This window comes from Sceloporus occidentalis, unplaced genomic scaffold, assembly GCF_023333645.1.
Source record: "Sceloporus occidentalis isolate IW3139 unplaced genomic scaffold, rSceOcc1.0.p SCAF_33, whole genome shotgun sequence".
NCBI lineage: Eukaryota > Metazoa > Chordata > Lepidosauria > Squamata > Phrynosomatidae > Sceloporus > Sceloporus occidentalis.
The window spans coordinates 402,782-425,476 of NW_028317013.1; the positions used below are offsets into that span (position 1 = coordinate 402,782).

Below are 22,695 nucleotides of genomic sequence, written 5' to 3' on the forward strand. Positions count from 1 at the left end.
CCCTATGAATATCGTCTGTTTGGATTCGTTTATGTGCGGTCTCTAGGTGCGTAATGCGAGAAGTAAGCCTGTCTATCTCCTGCGAGCGTAATTTCTTCCGCTGCGCACCTTCCCGTATGAAAAAACCACGGATGACACTCTTATGGGCCTCCCCCGCGCGTCGTTCTCCCGAAAATATTGCTCCAACTCCGATCCTACACGAGCCACCAGTGCCTCGTCCAGTAAGAAGGAGTCATTGAGACGCCATGTCCACTCCCGCGCCCTATGTAAAGGGGATTGCAGGGTCAGTACCACGGGGGAGTGGTCCGACCAAGTCATCGGCAATATTGAACAAGTGAGCAAGAGGTCGAGATGGGACTGGGAGAGAAATAAGTAATCGAGGCGAGAGTAACTGTTGTGCGGTGGAGAATAAAACGTGAAATCACGATCCGCGGGCTGCATGGACCGCCAGCAGTCGATCAGGTGAGTGTCAGCCAACGATTTACGAATGGACCGTAAGTGGCCGTGTGGGACACAACAGGACCCGCTGGAGGTATCCAGCGTGGGGCATAGTGGAACATTCATGTCACCACCCAGAACCAGTAGCCCCTCCATGAAGGAAGAGAGGGAATGCATAATGGAGCGGAAGGCGGTGTGTTGACCCCTATTAGGCAGATAGATGCTGGCGAATGTGTACAGAACCTCGGCAATGGTGCCCTTAACGAAGGTAAATCGACCGGACGCGTCGGATAGAGTATCCTTGACCAAAAAAGGGATTGATTTAGCGATCAGGATGGCAGTCCCCTTAGTCTTGGCTTCGGGATTATTGCTAAAATAACCAGTGGGGTAATGAGAGTCCCGAAAACTGGGAGCCTGCCCTTCTCTAAAATGCGTTTCCTGCAGGAAGACAACTGATGCTTTGTGTAAACGGAATTCCCTCAGGGCCCTACAGCGCTTTTCAGGGATGTTAAGGCCCTTGGCATTCACAGAGAAGAACGTCAGAGGGGCCGGCCGGAAAGCCATCGGGGACAGCGATGGACCTGATACCCAGGGAAGGAGACGGAGGGGAGGGGAACAAGGGGAGAGAGTAAGGGAGACCAGTGGAGGGAAGGAACGGCAGGGGGGAAGGGAAACTAGGGGCAAGTGTGTCGTCTACTGGTGAAAAACCCGCACCTCGGTGAGGGGAAAAGGGCCACCAATAGAACACTGCAAGGACACTGGACCCCGCGCAGGGCAGACAAGTTAGGAGTCAAGGAAGATAAGAGAACGAAGGCAACAGCAAAGCTGTCTATAGTAACAATGTTAATAGAACAACGAACAGAACAGAGTGTCCCACCACCCGCTCGGCATAACAGCAACACAGAAATACAGCACCACTGTAAATCAGGCAACGGGTAGAAGGCAGTTGACCTAAAACAGAACGGCATCGGCGACTGACCCAGTGAGAGATATAATAATAATTAATAAAATAATAAAAAAAAATAAAAAAATAAAAAAGGTGTCTCGTGTAAGTGTGAAGCTGTGCAATCAGGCAATCAGAACGGGATTACTAAAGAGCCCTGTAGAAGTGGCAGCAGCATGTGTGTGATCCGGCAGATAAAATCATGTCCCCACGGAGACCTAAAGCACAGGTGCAAAATGCTTCTGCAGAGTGTAGGCAATGGCGGAAGATGTTTCGAGGTGTCACGGAGGCAGGACATATAGGACCTAGCCAAAAAAGAAAAAATAAAAACAAAAAAAACCAAAACAAAAAAAAAAACCCCGAGGGGGTCTCCCGTGTAGGTGTGGAGCAATGCGAGGGTAAAGCCAAGGTCACATACGGACATGTACAGTGCCCCAGTAAAAGCCTCAACCAGAGGAACAAAGCAAGAAAAGGCATACCCAACGCAGCAACATTCTTAGAGTGTGATAGTGTGAGGCGCAACCAGAGGGCGACGCGAGTCGCGGTGGCGCAAAGTGTGTGAGAGTGTAGTACAAAAAGCGCGAACCCAGTAGAGGGTCGGTCAGAACCCACAAGGGACGCGCCGCGGCAGCGGCTATCGCGAGAACACCCCATGGGGCTACAACAAAACAATAAAGATAACAAACAAAAAGATTAAAAATAATAACGAAAACATAAACAAAAACAAGGTGGCTCACGTGAGCCATGCGTCCCGCACGGCGAGAGCAGCAGAGTCCCAACAGGGCCCAAAGTCGCAGGGCAGTGCAGCGGCAACCGGAGCCGATGATAGGAGGTAGGTGAAAAGCAGCGCAGGCTCGCCGCCGTAGCCGGTATGTAGAGGCCTGGAGCACGACAGTCAGTCCTCCTGCCGCAAGTGCTGGACATCCTCCACTGGTGCACGGTGAGGGGGTCGCCGACGACGGTCTCCGCGGTACGCCATCCCCGGGCCCGGGTCCCTATCAAGCCAGTCCTCCACGTCGACAACCGGCAGATCCAAAGCGCGAAGGAAGGGGCCAACATCTGCAGGGGTCCGGATCGTGGCGGTAGCAGTGCCTCTGCGGGCCGTCAGGGCAAACGGGTATCCCCAACGGTAGGTAATTCGGTGGTCTTGCAGGGCAGCCGTGACCGGTCTGAGTGCCCGCCTAGCCTGGAGCGTAAAACGAGAAAGGTCCTGGAAAAGGGAGACCTTGCGGCCCTCGAATGTCCAGAACCGTTGGGCCCGCGCCGCCCGCATTATATCCTCCTTAAGAGCGAAGCTGTGCAGGCAGCAGATGATATCCCGGGGGGGGGTCACCCGGACCACCGCCATATCGCAGGGCCCTATGAGCCCGGTCGAGCTTGATGGGTTTCCTACCTGCGTCGGCAGGCCAGCCCAATACTGAGGAAAACAGCCGGCCCAGTAGGCCTTTGAGGTCTTCGGGTCGCTCGCCCTCAGGCATACCCCGCACTCGGATGTTAGAGCGTCGGCCCCTGTTATCCAAGTCCTCCAGGTGGTAGAACAAGGTGGCTAATTGAGAGGAACAGGAACGTTTAAAGGTGGAAAACTGGCGATCCACATCTCGCATCCTGGTCTCGGCAGATGACACTCTCGAGATGTCCGCCCGCAAAGCCGTAACCTCGGCCCGGACGGTTTGTTTCACCTCCGTCACGAGGAGGCTAAAGTCATCCTTAGTCGGCAGCGAAGAAAAAATTCGACGCCAGTCCCTGGCGGAAGGTTCCGGGGGGCTCTCTGGGCATCGCTGGGACAGGTCGTCCTCCTCCGGCTGTGAGTGCAACAGGGCCGGAGCTTGGAAATACTCCCGCAGGGACGCCGCAGGAGGCTTGCTGCTGGTCCCCGGGGTGCCAGGGTCCGACGGAGCCCTTTTGTTCCTACCCATATCGGGATTAGCAGGTGCAGATTGCGGTTATAAGGAGCGGGCGGTGAGGAGCTCTCAAGTTAAGCGGCCATCTTCCTTGCCAGGCTAACCACGCCCCCTGGTATGCATTTCTATGACGTGCCTGTTACGTCAATTGTTGTCAAGGGGTTAAATGAAACAAATAACAAAAGGAATACATATTACAGGGAGCCCTGTGATGTTAATGTGACATTGACATCCATAGGATAGAGATCCCTTACAGCTTAACAGTGCAAAAAAAAATTTTCTCCCAAGTTTCAAGTGCTGCAATGTCCTTTGTCCTAGAGCTACAAGTACAAATATATAAATAGAACCTTACTACCCCTCAATCCCCTTAAGCCAGTAGTATTAAAAATAATACAGCCTATGGTGATATGTAAAGGATGGATGTTTCTGTAATTAAGGGGTTAAAGTACTCAGAGTACTTTAATTCTTCCTAAGCGGCACTGTCAGGGACAGTAAACTGTCCCTTTAATTGTGACAGTAACACTTTATTTTGCACTTGTTTGGAAGAATAAAAAAGCCACACAAATTATAACCTTTACAATTACTACCTGAAATGTCCTAAGTGTGCTACTTTATATAACATTCATGAGCAACACCACACATTTTGACCTTACTCAACTAATAAGAGGAGCAGGCATAAGGAAGAGGAGGGAATAAGGAAGGAATGGCAAACCGTTATGTAAAACTGGTAATTTTTAATACAAATATCGGGATTTGAGTAACAACTTAAATACTGGAATGGATAAACCTTTTTCTCCTCCAAAATACTGTAACAAAGAAGAAAACTTTAAAACCGTAAAATCAGATATCAATGAACAAACCATCTCACACACATCCAAGTACTAAACGGTTTTATGCAAAAATGCGGTTTTGGTCTTTAGAGTGATTCAAGTTTTGCATAGTTTGAAAGGGGGTTATGATATCTATAAGGAAAGCAAATCTCAAACCAAATACTTTTAATGTACTTTCAAGTGATTTAATTGTAAGACGTCATGAGTTTAATGCCACAGAGGGCAAGAAAGGATCTGCTATCTGAGTCTGGGCTAAGACTGACGCCTTACTGGTCACCTTTTTGACCTATGAAGTAGCATCTCACTGCAAACACTGAAAATCAAGAAACAAGAAATTGTGTCGTGTCATAGGGCAATCAATTCCCCATGGCATCGATTGCAGCAATTGAAGGTTATATTTTCATATCTGGTATAAGGATGAAATCGGCCAATATTTTTCGTTGCAACTAAGATGGAAGAGGATGCGGAGTCAGGAAAGGGAACGTCTGATGAACTCTCAGTACAGGCTGTCGGATCCAATACCCTCAGCACCTGCAAGAAACACAAACAGGTAGTTAAATGTGCAGATGTATCATCTCCTGATCAAGAAGGGGATGCAAGGTTTGTCAGGAAACAGCTGCTATTAACAAGAACACTGGCCTACAGATTTTGCTCTGTGTATGTGTAAACTATATAATGTAAATGTAAACTATAAATTAGTCTATGGGGGGGGGGATTCATTTTGTTTAAAGGTGCATAAAATAGAGATTATGACAGCACCCCTTACGTGATTCATAACCTCACTGGGACTGGAAGGTTTAAAGGTCTCCCTGAGTGAATTTCTGCTCTTAAGATAATGCATTTATCATCTTGCAGGAGGAACTTGGATTTATTCTTCAAACAGAATGACCCTGGCATCTCTTTGACTTCAAATTATATCTAAAAGTGTCAAGCCATATTGTTCCTTAAATGTTCCATGGTACCGAGTCTTTCAGAGGGGCTGCAGCTTCCAACAGAGCCTTCAATGCTTATGATGCTAGCATTGTTTTAACCCCTTCAATCCCAGGGGTTTTTGGTACCTCAAACTCCCTCATCGGAGTGATCAAGTAGCCCAGCAGGGTCTAGACAGACCCTGCAGGGATACCTGATCCTCCCGGGGAAGGGAAAGCCCGAAGCTGTTACAGGAGATCGGGCAGCAGAAAGCCAGCGATGCTGGCTTCTGCTGCCAGGGGGGGAGTCCAGGCTGTCAAACGACAGCCTGTTCCCCCGTGCAGCGGCAGGGATGTGTCCCTGATGCTGCACGAAGGGCTAGACGTACCGGTACCTCCATAGGGGTTTCTTAGTGGAAGTTTTTTGGACGTCCCGGTACATCTATAGGGGATTTAAGGGGTTAAATAATGCAGGCGATACAACAAACTGCTAAGAAGATGGAGAAACTTGTTGTCAACCTCTACTCTTGCTGAGTCATATGTCATTATACACGACGGGGGGGTCGGTAGGGCACACAGTGTAATATGGAATAACCCCTAATTATAGATATGCAGTCAGAAAGCATTTAGAAATGATGTTTTAAAAAAAACAATTTGGAGAAATAAACACACATTTACTAGAAACTTGCACTTTCCCAGAAGGTGAAAATACGGCTTTTACCGCAATTAAAAACCCAGCAGCATACGTTATCTGCTTACAGAAATGGCAACGACTTGCCTCTGGAGGCTACGTTAGGAGAAATGATGTAATAACAAAAGACATCTTGCATTTAAACAAAAACAAAAAAGAATTTTCAAACATTATTCACCATTTCTGCCATTTTCTCAGCAGGTGTGCTGCAAAACTCGATTGCCGCTGATGTCTGCTTTGGACTTGGGCAGCCGGTATTTCCTATAAGATGAGACTTGACCGCCGTTGCTACCCGGAGGTTTGCCGCTACCAGCTCTGCTGTAGTGTGAGGCTTAGCCCCAGGGAAGTAGGTCGGTTGTCTCCCCCACTGCAGAGAAACCAGAAGCTCTTCTAACAACCTATGGAGTGACAATATCATAATAAGAAAATGTTTTACACAGAGCCTTACACAGCAATCACAAGTTGATCTGAGATTCTCTAAGATGGTAAAGTAGTCCTCTGTTAAGCAACAGGACAGGACAATGGCTTAAAACTGATCCTAGTCCCATACGAATGAGCCCAGAATGTGAAAATATAAATGAATGAATAATATTGAACCTCAAAAGCTTCATGAAAATTAGGCACTTTATCCCCCCCCACCCCCACGAGTAAAGGTTGGAAACATATAGATGTCTGCATGTATTGCAGAAAACAAATACGCAATTCTCTTTTTTTACATCCGGTTTGCATATTTCAACTCACAGAGAACTGATTACACAGATATATGCCTGGAAAGTTTTACTTTTACAAATACAGAAGTCCCAAAACATACTTTTGCGTGTCACACATTCCTTGGCGAAATTGCTCTCTCTCACTTAACAGATCCTGAAGGGCACTTTGGGCATCCCTGTTTTGTCGCTGCAAATTTGTCCTTAAATTGGTTAATTCGTCAGCCATCACTCTGCAAATGGAAAAGAACCGCAGCACGCTCAGCATACCTCTGGATTTCACAATGCTTTTAAATCTTTTCAACCAGAAACAGAAGACCAACTATATAAACACAGTTGCCAAGTTCAAAAGGACTAGTATATTCTCCTTGTTCTACACTTTTGCCCATTCTTACTAAGCCCACTGTTACAATGAAGGGCCCGAGTAGAAGGTAGAGGTCCAGAAAGCTATTATATTATCGACTCACGTGCAACTTGAAAGTTTAACAAAAAGACCTCTGGTCTCCTAACCAAGTCTCTTGTTCGAGTGGATTATATATAGAAAATAAGCTCAATGTCAGTTTGAGTATGACATCATATTACCTCCTCATAAGCAAAATAACCGCAATAACGTATATATGCCTGCTGTCTGCAACGGGCAAGAAAGGACTGCTGTAGCTCTTTATCAGCAATGTAGTGAATACGTATTAAAATATTCCAACAGCATTCCCAATACTTTTCTGTCATTGTACAAGGCTTTGTATTTATTCTCGCAGGTTATCATGGTAATTATTGTCACAGGGATTTGCAGTGTGATTACTATGTTTAATTTATCTCTCTCTCTAAATAATTGCCGCAGGGCAACAGTCGCTTGGGAGACACCCCTGAAGCGGCTGGTTTTATGCGAAGGAAAAAGCTCTCCTTTGTTACCCTATAAAGCACATTCATGCAGACAGAACGCATGTAACACAGGTCTGAACAAAAAAATGAACAAAAAAAAAAAAACACGCCCAAGTAAATTGTGTTTGATTTTAAGAACACTTATTATTTTGCTTACCTGCTTGCCAAAAACTTACTGCGCCATACATCACACTGTATAGACATCCGCTCCAGTTGCTCGGATAGCTGGGTGGTATTCCTCGCCAGGGCTTCGTTCTCCAAGATTAGTTGGTTCTTCTCTCGGGCTACACGCTCAAAGTGGTACTGCAAATCATCTCCTACGGATGCCACAAGTAACTTCTTAAGCTCGCGGTTAACCTTAAAAGGAATATTTCAAAATATGAAGTAACAAAAAAAAACCAATAAACTATTTGCTGACCTGGAATATAAAGTGCAAGGGAAAAAAAAAAAAAGATTACAAAGTCGGCGGTGGTGGTTGGGGGTAAGTGTTATTTATTGGTATTATTGAAATCTTGTTCAATATAGCGAAAAAGGCATCACTTAACTCTCTTTTTTTTATTAGCCAAACTTGAGTGTCTGGAAATGCTTTAGGGTAAAACAGACAAAAACATTAAGCCCGCAGGTACTTTGGAAGCCTAAAAGGATGCATAAGGATAATGGGGTCTAGTCATTAGAGGAACAGCCGGCAGGAAAGATAAGATTTGGCTTCAACTTCCCCCATTTCATTAGGAAGGGCCAAACACTAGTACAGGGGCGTCCAACATGCGGCCTCGAGGTGCGGCCCGCGTGAGATCAGCAGCCAGGATCACAAGAGCCCTGCTGCTTACTTGTGGGAGGGTCTATTCTCTGCTCCAGCTGCCTCCTCTGTGGGGAGAACGAGAGAGGCCGCGCCCCCTGCTGAAGTCTGTGAGCGGCATCGAGAGCTGTAGAGCAGGTAAGGGGGTGGGGGAGGTTGTGTGAATGAGTATGTCTGATTGAGGGAATGAATCTGTGAATGAATGAGTTTGTGTGACAGCATGGATGTGTAAGTGCTGGAACCTAGGCATGATGGGACTATGATAGCTGTTAGCAATCACACTCCTATCATGCCAAGTCAGCCAGCTAGCTGCCCCCCTTGTGTATTGTGCTGCCAGCAGTGTGGGGTCTGCACTTACAGCCACCCTGTACCAGCACGTATTGGCTGACTTGGGATGATAGGAGTATGATTGCCAACAGCAATCTGCTAACAGCAATCACAGTCCCATCATGCCTAGGTTCCAGCATTTACTGGTTGCCTGGGTATAAAAAGAGTGTGTTTGCTGTTAGCAATCACACTCCTATCATGCCAAGTCAGCCAGTACATGCTGAAACCTGGCTAGCTGCCCCCCTTGTGTATTGATGCTGCCAGCCGTATGGGGTCTGCACTTACAGCCACCCTGTAACAGCATGTATTGGTTGACTTGGGATGATAGGAGTGTGATTGCTAACAGCTAATAGCAATCTGCTAACAGCAATCACAGTCCCATCATGCCTAGGTTCCAGCATTCACTGGTTGCCTGGGTATAAAAAGAGTGTGTTTGCTGTTAGCAATCACACTCCTATCATGCCAAGTCATATTGTTGATTTTTTTTGTCCAATTGTGGTGTGTTACTTTTAATAAAAGTGTGGTTACACACTAAAATTGGACAAAAAATACAATGCCCAGCCAACCAGTACATGCTGGAATCTGTGTATGCCTGAGATTGCTGTTAACAATCATAATATATCATTTTTTTGTACAATTTTGGTGTGTAACTTACTTTTATTAAAAGTGTGTGGGGGGGGTCACTTTCCGTTTCGGCTAAGTGAACCCTGAATTTTCGGTTTTGGTCCAGAATTTTCGTTTTAGTGCATCGCTAAAATAAATAGGACTATTTTATTTTTACTTATCCAGAATCCTGAATTTGTAGGCCCAGAAATCCCAGAAATCAGTGAGAGGAAAAGTAAAGGTTTTGTGTCATTTACTTTATTTTAATCTGCATATTTTATTAAAGGCCATATTTTCTCTCAGTGAAAAATGAGTGCGGCCCTCGCACGTATACCATTCTGATGAAGTGGCCCACTGCAGAAAAAACTTGGACACCCCTGCACTAGTAGGTTTCAATAGTACTACGGACTGAAAGTGCCCCCTATAAAGCATGAATGATTGAGGAAACCTAATATCTACACATTATACAGGACCACTAAAGGGCTGCTTCCTGCAGCAGAAGCTTGCTTGGCCTTTCATTATATATAGTGAAGTCAGAGTTAAACTACAACACACCTGCAAACCCTCCTTGACTTCTGGGAATTATCCCAGCTCTGGTTACTGGTGCAAGGAGGTAAAAATGCTGCGTAATACTGTATGATACAGTAGGAACTGGGATGCTGTATTGAAATATTTCACCGTCTGACGTGGTGACCTGACTGCGCTACTGTTATTATAGCTCTACTTACCTGCTTACTAACTGGTACCAAACTTTGACATGTAAAGGCTGGATAGAAACACGGCAATTGGCAAAACATGGTTAATTCACAACTTACACAATCCAAAGTTTGGAAAAACCCTATTTATCCGTCTCAGATGCATTCTATGAAATCTGCATTCTGCCCCGTGCGTGGGAAAAATAAGAGCTAGACTTAAATTCCCACAGGTTGTCCTTAAGATAAACCAGTTTTATGATGCAGTGTGGAGAGACGATGTTCTATTTACAATGTTCCAGCACATCTTCAAATGCTAACACCCGTCACGCTTGACCACCACAATGATGATTTGGACCCCAAATACACCATTTTTCATGTGTGGCTAAGTAATATTATGGTTAATAATGTATGTTAGAAGCGTATAGCGGGAATATCAAAGCAGCCTTCAATAAGCCTGAATGTCTCATCCCCATATAATCAAAACAAATGACCCAGGGTCTGAATTAACCCCTTCGAGTCCAGCATTTGGGTATTGTGTCTTTGCTTGAAGACCGCGTACCCATTTCAATTTCCTAGTTCTGTGCACGTGATTCACTTCAGAATCGATCACGGTCACCCAGCGGTCAGTAGCAGCCATCCCCTTGCGATCCCAGCGTTCAGAGCGACACTGGATCGCTCATCATGAATGACGGACCAGGTACGTCCCGGTCTTGAAGGGGTTAACAGTGTGCTAACAACCCTAAAGATGTTATTAATCCTCAGCCTTCAAAGAATTTGTCTATCCTTTGCCTTTTTGGAGTTGGCCGATATCATAGTCCAAAAAAATCCTACATATTATATTAATGTTATCCCCAATTAGATCTCTTGTGGGAAAATAAGCATTATATTTGGTCAGATTTAATATATATATATAAATAATGGTAAAGGATTGGTGGGAACAGATAAAAGAAAAACTTTTTTTATTTTTTATTTCCCATTTAAGGGGAAAAAAATGTTTTTCCTTATAGGTGACGGCACCTACCTCAGTTTGCACTTTTAGCTGGTTAGAAAGGCCCTCCTTATCTTGTAATAACCTCCTCTCGGAATTCTTCATTTTTTCAATAGTGCTTTTCAATTCAGAGATATGTTTCCAAGGATCAATGATCCCCTCTGCTCCTTCTGACTTGCAATGTCCATTTGCCTCCAGGTGTTTTGAATGTTTAGGTAGGACTGTATGTGTTATGGCAGATTTGGGCACCAGAATTCTGAAAGCTTCAATTTCGACTGCTTTGTCGCTCTGGATTTTTCCAAGCTGGAGAACACCGGGACTTAGCGACGGAGTCGGCATAGTTTTTCTTTTCGGGCTTTGCCTTGCCTTGGCATGAGGGGCCTGTACCTCTGGAGATTTTAAAGGCTCCTCTGTTTCCATCCCATCGCCAGTACCGCGTATAGGTGGGGAAGCTGCCACTGCTCAAACAAAACAAAGATCACAATGGATACATTTGTTAAAGCAAACATGTATTTCACATTTGAATTTTAATATTTCCTTTTGGTATTTAAAGACGTAATTCCATACTGTGAGCTTAAAATTACAGTTAAGTAGGTAAATAATTCATACATTTGGCATGTAAGAAACAAACAAGGAATAATTCCTACTCTCTAGTAAACACACCCTTTAAAGCATGTGAATTCAGATTACAGGGTTATGCTAAAATGATCAACATGCATGCAAAGAGATCAGCGCAGACTCAGTAAATACTATTTAAAATCACCTACCTGGAGCATAAATATTGGGCAGTCTGTCACACTATACGGCCATATACTGTGTAACGTAGTGGCGGGCTAAGCAATATATGGCCCTATAGTGTGACTATATGCAGCCAGGTGCATTTAAACAGCATCTGCTGGGTGTTTGATGATCTCTTCCTTAGCCCTCCTCAATATTTGCCAGAATTTCTCTAAAACAGGGATGAGCGAAGCAACTGTAACGATGCGTGACTAATCTTTAACCCCTTAACGGACAATGATGTGCCAGGCATGTCATGTCGCTCAATGCCTCAGTATCGAGCAACGCCGACTGAGCTTAGGATGCAATCGTTGAATGAATATGGCAAATGTGATCGCTCCTATCTTTTCTAATATTTTTTAATATTTTAAAATATGACACTTGTACTTAACTCGCACAAAAAAAATAAACATGCCGGACATTTCTAAACAAATATAGGAATCTATTTAGTAGATTTTGTCTTCAGAGTAAAAGATTTTTCAAATATTATATATATATATATATATATATATATATATATATATTATTTTATTTTTTTAGAGTAAATTGGATATGATGGTATCTAAAGAAATCCCTTCTTTTCCTGAAAAAATTATATATAATTTGTGTGATTCAAATTGCAGCTAAACACGAGTGTCTTTAAGGGGTTAAAAGAATTGTGCATTACTGACTTTTTAAAAGTGGCCAACATTAAGTGCCTTGATTACGCACTTTACATGTGTTTTATTGATCCATAATAGGAATCACACAAAGGTTAGGCCAAAATGCCAGCAAGCTAATGTGTAAATATATGCGGTGTATGACAGGACATTAGATTTACCATAAGAAAGATTTACTTTACAGAGGTAGTGGGTAAATTAGTGGAACAGCCTCCCAGCGGAAGTGGTAGACGTTAATACAATAAGGGACTTCAAACACGCATAGGGCATGCATATGGCTATCCTGAATCTAACAAGAAACCAAGGACTGATTAACATTCGAGTATTTACATCAGGAAAAATGGGCAGACTAGTTGGGCGAAATGGTCCTCATGTGCTGTCAAACTCTATGTTTCTATTCCAAAGAATAAGGCTTAATGTATTATTAATGATTATTTACAAAGCCTGGATGGACGGGTGGGTCAGATCTAACGCCTTCAGCTCGGATAACTTGATACCAAATGTTTCCTTACAAAAGATAACATTTGAGATATATTGAAGGAAAATAAATAAAAATATACAAAATGGAAAAGTGAAGATGTGCGCTAATAATATACTTACTTTTCACAGTCCCTGCGATGGTCGCCATTCTATTGTATTGGTTCAGAGGACCGCAGACTGCAAAAAACAGCACTAGTTGCAATAATCCTGGGATGCAATGTTTAAACACATTTTAGGTATTGCAATACAAATATTAGCAGACAATTTGTTAGTTATGAGGATCCCATGCTAGCAAATAGCTTAGTAATTCTGAAGCGATAATATGGTCTGGCTCAATACAGGTTTAACTACACCTAACAAAAGTAAACAGGCTCTTGTGGTTCCCCAAGAGTTTCCTTATTTTGAGACATTTGTAAAGTTAACACTAGGCAATAATCCTGCACACTATCCTCCATCTCATATATCGAACACAAAGCGTTTGGATTATACTTCAAAATGAAAGTCTAAGCAGGAAATGTACTATGATTATGTATTCAATACGAACCTTATACTTATGCAATGGTAGACATCATCTTGATTGTAATACTTGTTGTGGATACCTCGCTTGTTCTGTCAGCCTTTGTAAAGGTGGAGGAGAAGAGAGAGAATTCAGAATAGCTGTCGGATTACAGCACAGAGCTCATGCTTCCTGAGTTAAAGCTGCCCCTTACTTTTAAATGCAATATCAGTGGCGTGACTGGTCTCCGCGAGGCGAGAGGGGGAGTAGTGTGTGCATAAATGTATAGTGCTGGAGTCAGCGAGTGTGTATACTGTAGTGTCAGAGTCAGTGTGTGTAAGTGTATAGTGCTGGAGTCAGCGTGTGTGTATACTGTAGTGTCAGAGTCAGTGTTTGTGTATAAATGTATAGTGCTGGGGTCAGTGTGTGTGTATACTGTAGTGTCAGAGTCAGTGTGTGTAAGTGTATAGTGCTGGAGTCAGTGTGTGTGTATGTGTATACTGTAGTGTCAGAGTCAGTGTTTGTGTATAAATGTATAGTGCTGGAGTCAGAGTGTGCGTGTGTCTGTGTAAGTGTATAGTGTTGGAGTCAGTGAGTGTGTATACTGTAGTGTCAGAGTCGATGTGTGTGTGTAAATGTATAGTGCTGGAGTCAGCGTGTGTGTATACTGTAGTGTCAGAGTCAGTGTGTGTATAAATGTATAGTGCTGGAGTCAGCGTGTGTGTATACTGTCCCTTACAGTATCTACAAAACATTAACAGATTGCAAAACCAAAAAACAGCAAAATTAAAGGCAGTTAGTGATAAGTAGTATGAAAAGGTCAATGCCCCCTGAAACCTTTTATGGTTTTACTCTGTGATTGACCACAGAGGAAGACTAGTATGATGTCATGGCAGAGATATGAATCCAGAGCTCATGGCATTTGTTGTGTGTGTGTTTGTGTATTCATATCACACAAACAACTTTTTAAATGAGGAGAGAGAAGAGAGAGAAAGAGATAGATAATACTGTGCAGCAGATGTTACAAACAACACCATTGTTTACACACGTCTGTCTCTAGTGCATATCTCGCTAGCAAATAAACAGCTTTGTAACACTTACTTTCGTAAATATTCGAGACGCCCGATAGTTTCCGCTCTTTGTGAACAAGACACGTCTGCCGAGGGGGGGGGGTTACTTGCGTCACTTCCGGGAACACTTGCCGGATTAGGTGAGCCGCGTAATTACTTCCGGTGCGTCGGTGTTACCAGGGAAACGCAGGGCCGCTGCTGTTGCAGTTTGATGCTGGTTTGTTGACAACATAACGCTGAACCGAGCAACTGCCTCAAAATGGTGAGTTTAATGCAAAAGATGTTTTAATATACGTGTAGAGCGTATATATTTAGGGGTCGGTTTAATTTAGAGTGCAAATGATCATAGGGCTTAAAAATCAAATTCAGTCATTTGCATGCTCCCTTTGCTAGATTGCTGCACGTTATCTATCCCAAAGTGAAATAACATAATTCATGTAGAATCTCCATAGTAACTCGGATATTTACCTATGGCTATGTAGCTGTGTGATGATCAGGTTCTATGGTATAAACATATTTATCTGCTTATTCTAAATATGTACAATGGGGTCAACTGTAGCGTTCCAATATCACAAAACCAGCGTTCGGGTTTTGGTTGGATCAAGCGTACTAACATACAGGGGTCGCTCTGCTCCCCAGTTGCCTCAGGGACAGGTCTATTAATTAGGGGTTATGATAAAATTAAAATGCTGATGTCACTACGTTAACGACACGGTGTGACGAGCCAGGGTACTGCAGAATCTCTTGTCTCGCTAGGGTCTATGTATGCAAAAGGTGCCTTCATATTGCATTCATATTGCTGGTAAAGCTTCTCTGGGCTATGAGATTGTTTTAAAATGTTGCATAAGGTTGTTTTGTATTATATACCAGAGTCAGAGCTGACTTTAGGTGTTTAGGCGCCCTGTGCGGACTACTTCTCTGGTGCCCCACTCGACAAAAAAGAAAGGGAAAAAATCTTGTAACAAGCAGCTAGTTTTAATTAGAGATTATTTATTTATGTGCAAGTGCAAACAAGTACAATAATATATAACTGGAAACACTGGTAACAATAATGTACCTTAAATATATTAAATATAGGGGAAAAAATTGGACCCTAGGCAATTGTTTCCTTTGCACTCCCTCCACGCACCCTAGCATGCAATCACTCCCTCCGCTCCCACACCAAAAAAAAAATTAAAATTGCCACACTGACTCCAGATTAGGGGAAGACTGCGAGAGTCAGTGCAGTCTTCCCTCCTTCTGACTCTACTGTGACTTTGAAAGGTCCACTCCCCCTTAATCATCCCCAGAGCCCCTTTGTCCCCTCATTCACTAAGCCACACCTCTATTTTCCTGCCTCCCTGTAGTTCAGGTATAGATCAAATAAACATAAAATGTAAACAACACTTGCGTGTATAGCATTGCAGGTATAGTCCAACAGAATAACACACAAACCAAGCTTTGGAGGTATAGATCAACTGGGGATCACATGTAAACTCAGCAATGAAGGTATAGATCAAATAAATAGGATATACAAACCCAGGTATACATAAATAATGTATGGAAACATAGCATATCAGATATAGATCAACAGAATAACACAAAACCGGCTTTGCAGGTATAGATCAACTGGAAATCACATATAAACTCAGCATTAAAGGTATAGATAAAAAAAAAACCTAAATTACAGACATAGATCACAGGTTGCACACCCCAAAGCCAGCCCTGGTGTCTACATAGAACTTGACAAGCACCCAGATTACACACACAAATTACTGCCCAGCCTGAGCCATCTTTGTCCCCAAACAGCCCAGCATAAGACATCTTTGTCCACAAGCAGCCAGCCCTGTGCCATCTTTGTCCCCAAAGCTCAAACACCCTGCTTATGCCATCTTTGCCTTTCCCCAAATCACTTATATATCTATGATACATACAAAACACTTATACAGTCTCTCACTCATTCACACAAATCATTTACACATATTCATTAATGCATTCTCACCATTCATCCACACATTAATTAATTCATTCACACAATTTATCCACACATTAATTTCTACTCTCACTCATTCATGCAATTCATCCACACATTAATTCATTCATTATCTCCCACATTCACACAATTCATACAGACATTAATTCATTTATTATCTCACGCATATTCCGGCGCTTATCATGAAGCACCGCGACCAAGGCCTCGAGCTCCCACCACCGCAGTCAGGGCAGCGGTAGGGAGCAGAAGAGATAAAGGGGGCCGAGCGGTTTCTAAAAACTTTTCCATTTGTGACCACTCGGCGCCCCTTTCTCTTCTTCTCTCCCTGCCACCTTGGCGTGGCCCTGGCCTTGGTGATGGGACGGCCACATGGCGCCCTGTGCGGCCACACAGCTCGCACACCCCTAGGGCAGGCCCTGACCAACATGCATTGTTTTTAAAAGAAAGGTGATCCAATATTTTATTATTTTATTTTAATAGAAAAGTAAAAAAAGTAAAGACCCCATGTACCATTCTATCAGAAACACTACAGGAGCTCTGAGCCATAACCCTTTTAAGCGATGTACATACAAGAGAAATCTCATTGTTTGACCCTGAGTCTGAGGGGTTTCGCCCCTTCTCAGGGTGAGGGGGCAGATTCTGAGGGTCACACAGTCTGGAGCTGATCCCTTCCTGTGCTAAACTGCTGTGATCACATAAAACATTGCCAGTTGGTGCTTTTGCTACCAGTATGTTATGGTTGATATCCCTGCTTGAATGCAGGTGACTCTATTAAGTGTATCTTAATGTGTGACGCTGAGAATCTGCCCCTTTCGCCGTGAGATTTGGGCTAAAACTCTGAGATTAAGGGTCAAACCCTAAGAGTTACCAGTTCTCCAACCTCCATTGAGCTCCATAGGCCTGTTAAATAACCTATTGTGCTCCAATAGTCCATTCAATCTGAGCCATCCAGAGACACAAAGCAAGGTTAATGCATAATATGATTACAAATGTAATTGTGCTTTTTATTTGAAAGTGAAATGTATCTTCACCTCGGTCACAAACACATTCTTTTGGTAGCAACAATAAAGCACTGTGAGTATAAAAGGACAATAAAAAGACATTGCAGGTAGGCTTCCCATCTTATAGTTATGAGTTTACAACTGAAAGTAAACCCCGAGGCTGGCAGTGCCAAACGAATAAGACAAAATATCTGTTTAAAGGGACAGTCCCATACAGGCCTGCCAACAGAGAATGCATATTAAAGTCATACCTGGGACCTCTCCATTTTTTGCCTGGACACTGGCTGAAGCTTTGCTTCTTTAGGTCTCCTGGTCACAATGGAGATTCCGGATCATGGGAGTGGTGTGAAGCCATGCCTACTATCCCTCCTATCACATTAACTTTTTCTGCGTTTGGGGCTAGCCCAAAACGCAATGCCAGCGGGACCGCCCGCCGATTCCAGCAGGCCTGCTCGCCCACTACCCGAAGAGATGGGGCTCCGATTATCCAGAGCCTGGATGTTTCCAGTTATGATTAAGGTACTATGTAAGGGGGAAAAAAATAACATACAGCCATTAGACAAATAAATTCAGCTACAGAAATGCAACTTCAATGATCTCACTGGCAGAAAAGCAATGAAAGTTCTTTTGATGCATAAACTACTGTTCAAAAGTTTGGGGTCACTCAGCTGTTTTCATGGAAAACAAGGAAAATCGCGACCCCAAATGTTTGTTCTTGTGCACTAGTGAGGAAGAGAGGCATTCTACTGAAAGCATCACCTCAAGCCAAGTAGCTTGGGGGGTCAGGGGAACAGGGCAAATGCATAGATGGTTTCTGATAAATCAATGGGGAAAAATATTAAGGTGATATATAACATACCCTTCAGCTGTACTTGGGGAATGGGAGTGGGGTCAGGATCATCAACCTTCCTTACATGTCCAGCCACTTTACTGTGTATTGAAGCAGAATATCAGGATATGAAGTCATATCATGATACTATGTTTCAATATATTGCCAAATGGCCAAGTGGCAGCTGTGATTGAGCAGAAGCACACAACTCTCTTGGTGATTCCATACCTAAGCCTCCTGTCATCACCCCTACAAGGAAAACTCTCCTCTTATCCATGTGAAAGGTGTTTTATCCAAACCTATAATGCTGATGGCTCAGTCACAGTTATTGACACAAAGTCCATAATTGTGGGCAAGTCTAAATAACTCTGCATGTTATGTACAAGTATGTATTATACCTGATATATTATGAAAATAATGATTTTGTGGCTTTTTTTAATTGTGTTTATTCTTATTTTTTTATGGTTATACCACCAATTGATGAACAACTATTTCCACATACATTCATGTTGGAAAACAACTCTATATTGAGATCATCCCAGGTTTCCAATTAGACTGTTTTGTGTTGTCTTTTCTCTAAAGTACAGTAAGTGACCTTATGTGATTGCACCGTCACAGTGGAAAATATGATACGCAGCAATGCACTTAAACGAATGCTATTTCCAAAATAGGTTCGCTTATTACAGTAGATACTTTTGCCCTGACTCCCCAGCAGTATCTCTGAGCCTTGTGCTCATTGCTGCTCATTGCTTCCAGAAATATGCCTAGGTATGTAGGCAGCATATACCATCTCAGGCATAGATATCCAGGAGAAAGGGGCAGAACCTTTGGGCATAGATAAGACCAACACAACTCAAAATGTGGTGAGGGCCATATTTTTCTATATATTATTTTCAAGGACTGCAAGGTGTTTGTTCATCTACTTAAAAGCTTTTTAGCCCCGCTTTCATCAGTGTAGACATTGCATTGGCATCTCTTGTAGTTAGACAGTGGGATCCTGTAAAGATTTACTTTGTTTGAATTTTTCCAATTGTTTTAAAGAGGAAGAGTTTCTCCGTCTTCTCATGCCGATCGCGTGACTTGCTAATCACACAGCGATCAGGAAGCAGGGGTCTGCAGTCCTGCTTTCCTGATCACATTATGTGCACGATCAGCGATGTTCTGGTGATTTTCTACTGTAAGGTACCCAGTGAGATTATTATTTTCTTCCCTCCCTAGAATGCTGAGTTAAACTACTTTCTGGAAAGCCACTGATTACAAAAACACAGCAAGATATGTCTCCTCATGGAGCAATCAGGCAGCAGGGGAGGGTTGGGGCTGGTCTCTCATGTGGCTGAAGCTGCCTCTGAAGGTAGACCGGCATCTGGTGGGAGGAGTCTCTTTGATCACTCCTGTAGGCTTCCATGGGCTTGTGGGGGCTCGTTTTTGCTTTTGCTGGCAGTGGCGTCTCCAGGTTTCATATTTAGGGGGGGCACATGGGGGGCCAGGGACCAAAGTAGGGGGGCCAATTATAAAACGGTACATATACACTATATATATATATATATATATACCGTATTTGCTCGATTATAAGACGAGGTTTTTTTCAGAGCAAATGCTCTGAAAAATACCCCTCGTCTTCTAATCGGGGTCGTCTTCTAATCAGACCTCAAATAGAGTCTGATTAGGAGACTAAGATCCAGATCCCCCGCACCGCTGCAGGGGACCTGGATCCTCCTGTCTCACCCCCCCCCATCATACACACTTACCGGTGCTTCCTGCTGTATTGCCGGGGCAGCGGGTTGACGTCTACGCGATCCGCGTAAACAACGTCCGCTGCAGCCGGAAGGAGGTGTGGCTAGCAGCGGGGGTTGTCTGCGTCCGTCGCGTAGACCTTCCCCGACTGTCAGAGATCTCTGATCTCTGACAGCCGGGGAAAGTATACGCGACGGACGCATACAAACCCCCGCTGCCAACTCCACCTCCTTCCGGCTGCAGCAGAAGGCGACGTCAACCCGCTGCCCCGGCTGGAAGCACCGGTAAGAGAGGGCTGAGAGGGGAGAGAGGAGAGAGGAGAGAGGAGGGGAGGGGGGGGAGAGAGAGTGTGTGTGTGTGTGTTAGTTAAATGGGGGCATAGGGCATTTCTGGAGTGGCGTTAAGGGGGCATTTAATAGAGCACTCTGCCTCCTGAAATGCCTTATACCTCCCTATATGCCACTCTGCCCCATAATATGCCTTTTAACCCCCTAAATGCCAGAGTGGCATATAGGGGTATAAGGCATTTCTGGAGGCAGAGTGCTCTATACAATGCCTTTTAACTCCCTTAATGCCACTCTGCCTCCTGAAATGCCTTATACCTCCCTATATGCCACTCTGCCCCATAATATGCATTTTAACCCCCTAAATGCCAGAATGGGATATAGGGGTATAAGGCATTTCTGGAGGCAGAGTGGCATATAGGGGGTCAAAAGGCATACCATGGGGCACAGTGGCATATAGAGGGTTAAAAGGCATATCATGGGCCACAGTGCCATATTGGTGTGGCAAGCCTGGGGGCAGATGTGCGTAACTGGGGGACAGGCTGGAAAATACAAGAAATAAAAACAAAAAAAATCTTTTTCTCAATCATAGCTTTTATTAAAAAAAATAGTTTACATGAATTAACATTTACTGGTAAAACTTTTTTCCTTTAGGGTCGTCTTATATTCAGGCTTTTTCTTTTTTCCTAAGTTAATATTCAGATTTTGGGGGGTCGTCTTATAATCAGGGTCGTCTTATAATCGAGCAAATACGGTATATATATATATATATATATATATATATATACACACACACACACACGTTAGACGTGCATTTTTAACTACATAATATGCACTTATCTCTTTGAAGTAAAGACTGTGATTAAAATATGATTTCAAAATAACAGCTAAAGTGACAGTTATTTTTCATTCTTTAATATTAGCCCCTGCTGACAATATATATAAATATTAGACCCTGCTGCAGATATATAGCAATATTACACCCTGCTTCCGATATATATTAATATTAGCCCCTGCTGCGGATACATACAAATTATACCCTGCTGCCAACATATATTAATATTAGCCCCTACTGCCGATATATAGTATTAGTCCCTGCAGCCAATATATATAAATATTAGCCCCTGCAGCCAATATTTATTGATAATAGGCCCTGCAGCCAATATATATTAATATTAGCCCCTGCTGCCGATATATATAAACATTAGTCCCAGCTTCCGATATATATTAATATTAGCCCCTGCAGCCAATATATATTAATATTAGACCCTGCTGCCAATATATTTGCCACACTGACTGCAGATCAGGGGAAGACAGTGAGAGTAAGTGCAGTGTTCCCTCCTTCTGACTGCACCGTGACATTGAGAGGTCCTCTCCCCTGTAATCATCCCCAGAGTCCCTTTGTCCCCTCATTCACTAAACCATAGCGTTCTTTTACTTACACCCTGTAGTTCAGGTATAGATCAAATAAACAACACATGGAAACAGCACATGCAACTGAATGAGATTAAAAAAAAACTTGTATTTGCAGGTATACATAAATAATGTATGGAAACATACACAGAACAGAACACACAAACCCAGCATTGCAGTTATATATATACTGGAAATCACATGTACACTCAGCACTGAAGGTTTAGATCAAATAATCAACACATGGAAACAGCACTCCAGGTATTGATCAACTGAATAAGACATACAAATCCTATATTTGCAGGTAAACATTAATAATGTATGGAAATATAGGCGATACAGATGAACCGAATGACACAAAACCCAGCTTTGCAGATATAAATCAATTGGAAATTACATATAAACTCTGCATTAAAGGTATAGATAAAACCCCCTAAATTACAGGCATAGATCACTGGTCACACACCCCAAAGCCAACCCTGGTGTCCACACTGCCCACATAGAACCTGACCAGCACCTAAGTTACACATTATGTCAACTTTGTCCCCAAACAGCTGAACGTACGCCGTTTTTGTCCCATAAAGACCTCTCCCTCCCAATCTATCCTATCTACCCCCTCTCCCTCCCTATCTACCACAACTGCCTCTCTATCTACCACATCTGCCTCCCAATCTATCCTATGTACCCCCCTCTCCCTCCCAATCTATCCTATGTACCCCCCTCTCCCTCCCAATCTATCCTATGTACCCCCCTCTCCCTCCCAATCTATCCTATCTATCCCCTCTCCCTCCCAATGTATCCCATCCACCCCCATCTCCCTCCCAATCTACACCCTCTCCCTCCCAATCTATCCCATCTACCCCCCTCTCCCTCCCAATCTATCCTATCTACCCCCTCTCCCTCCCAATCTATCCTTATCTACCCCTTCTCACTTCCTACCTCTTCTGACTCTCTAATCCCCTCCTAACTTTCTAACCCCCCCTTTGAAGTTCACTTACCTTGGGCTTGTCCAGCGGTGAGATCGCGAGGTCTCTGTATCCCTGGTTCTGCCGGCTTCACTGCTGGGCGCCGGATATGACGACATATACCGGCGCTCGGCTTGAAATGCCGGCACTGCGAACCAGGAAGAGGCCTCGCGGTCGCGGAGAAGAGTGAGAGGCGCCGAACGGTTGCTGAGAACTTATTCCTCAGCAACCGCTCGGCGCCTCTCACTCTCTCCTCCGGGTCTATTAAAAAAAAAAAAAAAAAAAAAGCCGGCGTTTCAATTGGGGGGG

The 22,695-nt window shown here is 43.7% G+C and overlaps 1 protein-coding gene across 1 annotated transcript; it reads right to left on the reverse strand.

The window, feature by feature from the left end:
- Window positions 1-4,457: 4,457 nt before the first annotated feature.
- Window positions 4,458-12,770, reverse strand: LOC149298297 (golgin-45-like). The gene is made up of 6 exons (XM_089487481.1): window positions 12,743-12,770; window positions 10,740-11,164; window positions 7,455-7,654; window positions 6,523-6,651; window positions 5,890-6,109; window positions 4,458-4,643 (listed from the first exon to the last, which is right to left on the reverse strand). The coding sequence occupies exons 1-6, from the start codon at window positions 12,768-12,770 to the stop codon at window positions 4,458-4,460; spliced, it is 1,188 nt and encodes a 395-aa protein (XP_089343607.1).
- Window positions 12,771-22,695: the final 9,925 nt, after the last annotated feature.